The 9491-nt window shown below is 47.1% G+C and overlaps 1 protein-coding gene across 2 annotated transcripts in view; it reads left to right on the forward strand.

The window, feature by feature from the left end:
* The first annotated feature begins 741 nt into the window (after window positions 1-741).
* Window positions 742-9491, forward strand: part of fmn2b (formin 2b) — a 14980-nt gene continuing 6230 nt past the window's right edge. The window contains exons 1-8 of one of the 2 annotated variants that reach the window (XM_065949694.1): window positions 742-3015; window positions 3489-3733; window positions 5418-5599; window positions 5739-5856; window positions 5962-5976; window positions 6831-6880; window positions 7750-8711; window positions 8805-8949. In XM_065949694.1, coding sequence (XP_065805766.1) covers window positions 1412-3015; window positions 3489-3733; window positions 5418-5599; window positions 5739-5856; window positions 5962-5976; window positions 6831-6880; window positions 7750-8711; window positions 8805-8949 — 3321 coding nt within the window. In that variant the 5' untranslated portion in view covers window positions 742-1411. The remainder of the gene's footprint in view (window positions 3016-3488; window positions 3734-5417; window positions 5600-5738; window positions 5857-5961; window positions 5977-6830; window positions 6881-7749; window positions 8712-8804; window positions 8950-9491) is intronic. The other variant, XM_065949695.1, reaches the window with a different exon arrangement.

Here is a 9491-nt window from a genome sequence, read left to right on the forward strand (position 1 = left end):
CTGAAACACTGTCAAGGTCGACGCTCAGATCTCACTCTGAATCATCTCAGGTGCGTTGGTTAGACAGTACATTCATTCTGACATGTTTGTGTTTTAACTCAGCACTAAAAACTAAGTCTGCTAATAGACTGATTAGTCTAATATTAAACTGTAATGATGATGAAAGGGGGAGGACTGATGATGTTATTTAGAGAGATTAATGAGGAGCAGGAGGTAGTTCCTCAAAGAAAGTAATGCATTACATATTACTACTTACTATTTTTAAAGTAATACATTACATATTACTACTTACTGTTTTTAAAGTAATACATTACATATTACTACTCACTGTTTTTAAAGTAATACATTACATATTACTACTTACTGTTTTTAAAGTAATACATTACATATTACTACTTACTGTTTTTAAAGTAATACATTACATATTACTACTCACTGTTTTTAAAGTAATACATTACATATTACTACTTACTGTTTTTAAAGTAATACATTACATATTACTACTTACTGTTTTTAAAGTCATGAATTACTTAGTTACTCATTGCTGAATGTAATTAGTTACACTAGTAGTTACATTACTTTTTCATTACTCCATAACTTCAAATGAGATATCACTTCATTGGCAATTTCAAATTATAAAGTTAACATATAAACATATTCCCACATCAGAACAAATCCACATTCTTATGAGGAGCACATAAACAAAATATCTACCTTTTAAGTTCTTTAATACAAACAAGGCCACAGCAAAGTTACTCATATTTCATCCATTATTTCACCTACCATCTTTATGTAACATCTCCCTCAGCTCACGTATGTCTTAAAGATGTTCATGAGGAAACTTTTGATATTTAATAATCACATTTCAATCTTTTTGAATGAAGAAGATCAAAATAAATCTAATGTCAGTGTTTACTCACGACCTTTCAGAGCTTTCTAGAAGCACGCACACAGAGAGCAAAAGTCCCTTTAACAGAGTCTTTCCCACGGTGAGCACTCTGGGAAATGTAGTCTGTTCAGAAGCAGCATCTTTATTACTCAGAGGTCCCTTCACCCTTTTTTCCCAGCATGCTCAGCTGTGTCTCTCTCAGCCTGCAGCGTCTGCGTCACATTTAGCAGATGGAGAGGAGGAAGGGGGGTGGGTGTGAGTAAGACAGAGAGAGAGGAGGAGGAAAACAATCTCTCTCTCTCTCTCTCTCTCTCTCTCTCTCTCTCTCTCTCTCTCCTGCATCAGCATCACAGCCACGCCAGCCTCCGTCACCGGATACCAACGAGGAAGAAGGAGCTAAAAAACACAACAGCAGCTCTTCCTTCTCCTCCTGATTGCACTCCTCACATCAGACTGACTCCTCTACACCTTCAAGACTAGGACTTATGCTCCCCCAAGCAGGAGGAGAACACCTCCATCGTCATGGGCAACCAGGAGGCAAAACAGAAGAGAGCAGCGGCGGCTGCAGGGAACGGCAGCTACCCATCTCTGGATGAAGGATGGAGGGAGGGAGGGGGGGAGGTGACGAAAAAGGGAGGAAAGAAACACCACAGTAAGCACGGGGGAGGAGCGGGGGGGCATGGCTCAGTACCAACGAAGAAGAAAAACAAATCAGAGTCCAAGTCGTCCGTTTTCTCCATCAGGAAGAAGAAGAGCAACCTGAGAGGACGAGGAGACGCATCGTCATCGGTCACCGGGTCGAGAGAGGACGTGTTACAGTCCAACCATGAGGATGGGAGTAAGACTCCCCCCCTGTCCAACGACGAGCTCGACCCTGAGCCCCCCCTTCCCGACAGGAGACCAGGCAGAGGAGGCGAGGAGGCAGGCAAGGAGGAAGGCAAGGAGGCAGGGAAGGATGGAGAAGAGAAGGAGGCGCAGAGGAAAACCTCAACAGCAGCTACGTCCCCCTTTGAGCAAGTGGGGGTGCCGCGGGGGGGCAGCTCAGGTTCGGACACGGACATCTACAGCTTCCATTCGGCTGCGGACCATGACGACCTGCTCGCCGACATCCAACTCGCCATCAGGCTGCAGCACCAGGGAGGGGGGGGCTGGGGGGGAGGAAATGGGGGGAGGAAACAGAGTAATGGAGGAGTTAAATTTACTCCCCCCGAGCCGGTTGACCTCACCCCTGAGTTAGAGTTGGGATCTGACGCCCTGTCCTTTCTGGAGACCAGACCCCCTCTCACTGACCCCCCCTCACACCCAGGACCCCCCCTCACTCAACCCCTCTCTGACACAGGAGCCCCTCTACCTCACCCCCCCTCACAAACAGGACCCCCGCCTGTCTCTGTGGACCCCCCCTTTCTCATGGAGGTGCAGGAGAGGAGTGGGGAGGAGTATCAGGGGGAGGGGGGGAGAGAAGCCCCTCTTTGTACTGTTACAAAGGACCAGCATGCTTTGCTACAGCAGTTCCCTCACACAGGGGTTGCCATGGATACAGCAGGGGGGGCAGCAGCCAGCATGGTCTCCATGACGACCAGCGGTAACAGCCTCCCTGACCTCCTGTTTGATGGTACTGAGAGACCCTCAGGGGAGGAGGGGGAGGCAGGACAAGAAACCATGCAGGAGGATCAGGGGCAACCGGATGTGGATCTGAGCGGGCCGGATGTGGATCTGAGCCCCCCCCCAAAAGGTCAGAGCGTTGGGTGGAGCTTTGAGTGTGGTGGAGGTGATGGGGGTGATGGGGCTGAGGTCTGTGAGGAAGGGGGGGATCTGCTTGACTCGGGTACCAGTGCAGAGTCTCTGGAGGACTACCTGAGTCCTTTATCTGACCCCGCCCCACTCTCTCAGAGTAGGAGAGGCTTCCTCCTCCCCCAGGGAAGCCCCCCCTTGGCCAAAAGCCTCCTCAGGTCCTCCCATGCTCCCTCTTCCTCCTCCTCTTGCCAGGGGGTCAAACCTTACCCCCCCATCTTCCCCTCCTACATTAAGACCACCACCCGCCAGCTCAGCTCCCCTGGAGTGTCCCCTGCCCTCTCCCCCTCCCACAGCCCAATCTCTCCCCGCAGGATTCACCATCACCTGAGCAGGTACGTTAACATGATGATGCAGACTTAATTACGTTATTGCGTTCATAAAGGTTCAGTTTGGACCAATCAGGTTTGAGAGAGTTTCCTCATTTGTAGGAAAGAAACCTATCGGTCATCATCTTTTAATGAAACACCTGGGAGTGCGAGCAGGTAACTCTGAATCAGAGTGAAAACAGGAAGTGATGATGACTCTTAAAGACGCTCAGAGCCCCCCAGAGGATCAGATCAAAGATATCATCATCATAATAATCAATCAAAATGATCTATTATAATAATAATAATCTGTAACAATAATAATAATAAAATATTAAAAGGCAGATCAAACATCATCAAACACTCTCAACATTTCTGTCACCTGTTATCAGCTGCAGTTAGCTTAGCAACATTAGCTCTTACCCCTCCAACATTACCCCTCAGTCTGTCTGTCTGATCAACCCTCACATTAGTCTAACCTCAGGTTTGTCTCTCCTCAGGTTGGTGAGTGGGGCTCAGACCACCAGCAGGAGGCGCTCTCGCAGCCTGGCCAGCTCTCTAAGTCGTTCAGCTGATTGGACGGAGGAGCTGGAGAGGAGGATGAGGAGCAGAGAGGAGGAAGGAGGAGGATCAAGAGAATACCTGCTGACCTTTAGAGGAGGAGGTGGAGGCAGTCAACCGCTGTGCTCCACCAGGAGGTCCTCCTGTGGACAGGTGTGCTCCTCCTTCCAGGACGTCTTTACAGGTGAGACAGCAGAACAGAATCTATTCAACTGATCCAATCCCAGTTGACAACATGACAGATAGATAGATAGATAGATAGATAGATAGATAGATGGATATATAGATAGATAGATAGATAGATAGATAGATAGATAGATGGATATATAGATAGATAGATAGATAGATAGATAGATAGATGGATAGATAGATAGATAGATAGATAGAGAGATAGATAGATGGATGGATAGATGGATCGATGGATTATAAATAAAAGACATCCTAGAAATGTACAATAATTAAAGTTAAAGTGTATTAAATATGTATAGATATGAATGTGTAGTAAATATGAGTACATGTATTAATGGTGCGTTATTTTCCATTAAACAGTCTGATGGCAGTTAAGAGAAATGACTTTCTGTAGCGTTCAGTTCTGCACCTTGGGGTGAGCAGCCTGTGACTGAACCTGCTCTGTGGAATGACGTCCAGGGTGTGTAGTGGGTGTGCAGGGTTTCTCTGAATGCTCTTGAGTTTTGAGAGCACTCTTGCCTCTGTGACCTGCTGAAGGGTTTCCATTTCAGTCCCAGTGATAGAGCTGTCCTTCCTAATCAGCTTGTTCGTTTTGTTTTTGTCTGCTGTGCAAGCTCCCTCTCCCCAGCACACCAAAGAACAAGGCACTAGCAACAACAGTCTGATAAAAGGTGCACAGAAGAGGCCTTCTGATGTTAAAAGACCTCAGCAGTCTCAAAAAATAAAGCCGGCTTTGCCCCTTCTTGTACAGCGCCTCCAAGTGGGCGGACCAGTCCAGTTCACTGTCCTGCTGTACTCCCAGGTATCTGTAGCTGGAGACGAGTTCCACTTCAGTACCTTGGATATTAACTAGTGATGGAATTGGCTTCTTCCGTGCAAAATCCACAACCATCTCCTTGTTCTTTGTGATGTTAAGCTGGAGATTGTTATGGTCACACCAGTCCACAAAATCCCTGGTCGTGCCCCTGTACTCCTCTTCATGACCTCTCTTTACACATCCCACAACTGCTGAGTGATCCGAGTACTTCTGGAGAAAGCAGCTGTCCGAGCTGTGTGGAAGTCGGACGTGTATAGAGCAAACAGGAATGGAGACAACCCGGTGTCTTGTGGGGCCCCTGTACTACAGAGGACTCTTCCAGACACACAGTTTTGAAGACGCACATACTGACGATTTCTGACCCCACCTGCATCCTCCTCATTATTCACCAAGAATCCTTGGCTGTATTGTATTAAAGGCACTCGAAGAGTCGAAAAAATTATCCTTACATTTCCGTCAGAGGTTTCAAGATGTGCATGGGCTCTCTGTAGTATGTAGATGAGGGCATCATCCACACCAATGTTAGGTTGATCTGCAAACTAAAGAGGATCGATGTATGGAGTCACCATGGAGTAGAGCGCCATAGAGCGCACCCTGCTGGAGGGTTTGACTCTGTGTGGTTCTCATGTTAGAGCGCACCCTGCTGGAGGGGTTGACTCTGTGTGGTTCTCTTGTTAGAGCGCACCCTGCTGGAGGGGTTGACTCTGTGTGGTTCTCTTGTTAGAGCGCACCCTGCTGGAGGGGTTGACTCTGTGTGGTTCTCTTGTTAGGGCGCACCCTGCTGGAGGGGTTGACTCTGTGTGGTTCTCTTGTTAGAGCGCACCCTGCTGGAGGGGTTGACTCTGTGTGGTTCTCTTGTTAGGGCGCACCCTGCTGGAGAAGTTGTTCCTGCAGCAGCAGCAGGAGGCGGAGCCTGAGGAGGCGGAGCGACTGTGTTCAAGGATTTTGGCGATGGGTCTATTGTTGCCGTTCACTGATTGCTTTAGAGAGCAGCTGGGAGGAAGCCCCGCCCACATCAGCTCCACGGCACCAACCAGGTTTGATGTGAGTACTGACATGTTTTCACAGATCAGAGTTTTTATTTGTCAAATTGTCATAATGATCAAAATGTTTCATTTACATCAAATTATTCATAATCTGTTACTTATAACGAGCATCTTATTAAATTGTGTTTGTCTCTCAGCATGAGCAGCTGTACACCTGGGCCGCTGTCAATCAGCCTACTCAGATTCTGGATCACCTGATTACAGTGAGACCAGGACCAGGAGAGACCAGGACCAGACTGAAGTCTACAGAGACAGGTGACACACACACACACACACACACAAAGTGAGTTCATCCAGGTGTTTGGGTTTTTTACATATCAGTATTGAACTTTTATAACCTGTGTTTCCTTCACGCTGCAGCAGAGGACGGTCTGGGTGAGTTTTTATTCTGTTTAATTGACACTGCTGTTGTTGTTGTGTTGTTGTTGTTGTTGTTGTTGTTGTTGTTGTTGTTGTTGTTGTTGTTGTTGTTGTTGTTTTGTGTTGTTGTTGTGTTGTTGTCGATGTGTAGTTGTTTTATGTTGTTGTGCTGCTGTCTTGTCGTCCTGATGTTTTTCCAGGGACACTTTGTTGGTTGCAGTACACATGTTAAGTGTGTAATCACATTATTATCTAAAACAGTGTGTACCTCAGATCAAACACTGCTGGTACGGTATCACTGTGAAATGATGATCTGGTTTTTGCTGCCCTCTGGTGGTAAACATTTTACTTGGCTGGTTCTCATTTATCTACATTGTGTCTATGATGAGTTCAAAGTGTGGAAATAATCCCACTGAGGGATGTGTGTGAATCAAAGCAGAGCTCTGACCGTGCTCACTCAAAACATAGAGGTTGAATAGACAAACAGAATCATCCAGCATGTTGCAGGTTTTCCAGCATGTTGCAGGTTTTCCAGCATGTTCCAGGTTTTCCTGCATGTTCCAGGTGTTCCAGCATGTTCCAGGTTTTCCAGGTCTCAGTCAGTAATGGCAGACACGTTGCCTAGTTGGTGTCAAACCTGAAAAATTCAGTTGTGACAGGAGTTTGAAACTACGGCTCTATCTAGATGATGAGATCAACAGATATTCAGAGAGATGCAGGTTGTCAACCATCCATCAGTCGCTCAGGATCTGATACCTGTGGAGTATATTCCCATCAGTCCCATCAGTTATAACTTCACATTGTTGAAAGTTTCCTCCAGGAGACATGAGTCCTGTTCATACTGACTGTTCATGTGTCTGTCTGCTCAGAACACACGGCGGCCATGTTGGATTTGAAGCAGCAGCAGGAGAGTCAGGAGGTGGGTCACTTTATCTTCACCTGTTAAACTTTAACTTCATCTGTTTAACTTTTTGGTTTTGCCTCGAGTGGTTACTCGAGGAGCTGCAGGTTTTTTGCACATGCTTTTTTGCTCAATTTTTTTCAACCCTGGAGGTATCCACTGTTTGAACATGAGGCTTAAGAGGCAATATAAAACTCTGACTCTTCCTATAGTGTTCAAAATGGGTACTGCAGTCAAAGCATTGTAGAGAGCTGTCTCCCCCCTGCCCCCTCCTCTCCAGAGTCGATGCTCACGCAGGTTGTCATGTGGTGGACACTGAAGCTTCAGTGTTTAGCCAGCTCTGCATCGGTCTGTAAACCTTTCTGTGTTCTAACCTCTCTCCATTTTTCAAAAGCATCTCCAATATTGGTCTTAGTTTGAGCACGCTTCTGCTCGTGGAGCTTATTAGAAACATGCAGAGGCTTTTAAGTTCGGGTACAATCACTTCAATCTGAACCAGTTCTCTTGCCCGCTTCCATCGCTGCAACACCTGTTGGTTTGACCTGATAACGGATCTCATATCTGACAAACCGAGGGGCGTCCAAAATGGCTGTGTGGGGTTTTCTTAAAAACCGCCTACCTTCTCTGGTCATGCCACCGAAACAATCGCTGTGCACATAATTAGACTGCTGCATTGTGTCGTTTGTTTTGCAATATGTTCTTCTCGACTCTCTTTTTGATATTGTAACAGTATCAAACCACACATAGCGTTGATATAAAGTCTAAAACTGTCATCTTTGCGCCGGACCCTTTTTGCTCCATCTGCTACTCTGCATCATTCATTCTTAGTCTCTTAGAAATTTTTCAGAATTGCAAGTGTGAAAATGACTTTTATCTCCTATTTCCAGAAGGAGAGTTTGGTGTCGTCGTCCAAACTGAAGGAGAAACATGTGAATGTCATCCAGCAGCTTGAACAAACCATCGAAGATCTCAGGACTAAGATCGCTGAGCTAGAGCGACAGCCCCCCCTGCTGGACAGAGACACAATGACAGTACCACCCTCCACCACTGACAGGGAGGTTGGGGGGGAGGAGGGACTGATGAGGGCACTGTGTGACGCTCACCTGCAGACCTCCACCCCAGACCTCCTGGAGGCCAAATCAGTGCAGACCTCCCCTCTGGACGAATGCTTCAAAGTGCCTTTTACTAAGGGGGGCGGAGTCAGCAGCTCTGAGCCACCCCCACCTCCGCCTCCACTAGAGGGCTTCAGGTGTTCATGTCAGATGCAGCCTACTCTGGTCCCTCCCCCTCCTCCTTTACCAGGAGACTCAATCCCACCTCCTCCTCCTCCTACAATACCTGTAGGTACAGCAGGTCCTCCACCCCCACCTCCTCCTCCCCCACCCCTTCCTGGAGGCCTTGCTCCACCCCCACCTCCTCCTCCTCCTCCTCCACCCCTTCCTGGAGGCCTTGCTCCACCCCCACCTCCTCCTCCTCCTCCTCCTCCTCCACCCCTTCCTGGAGGCCTTGCTCCACCCCCACCTCCTCCACCCCTTCCTGGAGGCCTTGCTCCACCCCCACCTCCTCCACCCCTCCCTGGTGGCCTAGCCCCACCTCCTCCTCCATTACCAGGAACAGGAGGCCCTCCACCTCCCCCACCCCCTCCAGGCTGTGGTCCTCCACCACCACCTCCTCCACCAGGAGCGGTCTTTGCTCCTCCTGGCTCTCTGGGCTTCCTGCCTCCTCCTCTCCCGATGGGGTTGTACGCTCTGGGTGTGCCACAGGAGAAACCCCCCAGAAAGGCGGTGGTGGAGCCCCCACGACCGATGAAGCCACTATACTGGACTCGGATCCAGCTTAACACCAAAAAGTAAATATAGAGGTCGGATGGCTCAGGGCGGAGCAGTAGTTTGAATATAAAAATAAGTATCTTGTGATCTAAGATTGCTGTTTGTTTTTTTAGGGAGGTTTCTTCTTCATTGGTATGGGAGACCATCGAGGAGCCTGACATGGACTTTGAGGAGTTTGCAGATTTGTTTTCGAAATCAGCTGTTAAAGTTAAGAAGCAGCCGCTGTCGGACACCATCACCAAGTCCAAAGCCAAACAGGTCTGTGGGTCAACTTTGCTATATATGCTAAAATATATATGCAACTATATCTGAGTTTGAATGATGATTAATGATCAAATTGTTCAACAAAGAGTGTTATCATGTTTAACATGAATATTAGTTTAGTTTAGTTAATATACAGATATTAAAAAATTATGTACAAGTTTCCCTGAGATGTAAACGGTTGTTGTGATGTCACATCAGTGCTGACAAGACTGGTAACTTAAAATCCATTTTTTGACTTCACGGGTGAAAGTGCAGAAGTTTGTGCAAATTTAAGACTAGCTGGAGGATTATTCCATTCTTTAATTGCTTTTAAAGAAAAAAACAGATTGTTCTAACGCTGAGCCACGTTTAGGAATATTGCAATCTCCATTTGAGGCAGACCTTGAAGATCTGCTTGTCTGCTCAGAGCGAAGTTTCACAAAGCTTTTCAATGTGGGGGAGCAGCATCCTGGATTATTTTATACACTAAGCGGACATAAGATTTAATTTGAATTAAATTGTCAAAACTTAGAATTTTATATTTATCAAGTATATCA

This window comes from Labrus bergylta, chromosome 21 (genome assembly GCF_963930695.1).
Source record: "Labrus bergylta chromosome 21, fLabBer1.1, whole genome shotgun sequence".
Taxonomy (NCBI): domain Eukaryota; kingdom Metazoa; phylum Chordata; class Actinopteri; order Labriformes; family Labridae; genus Labrus; species Labrus bergylta.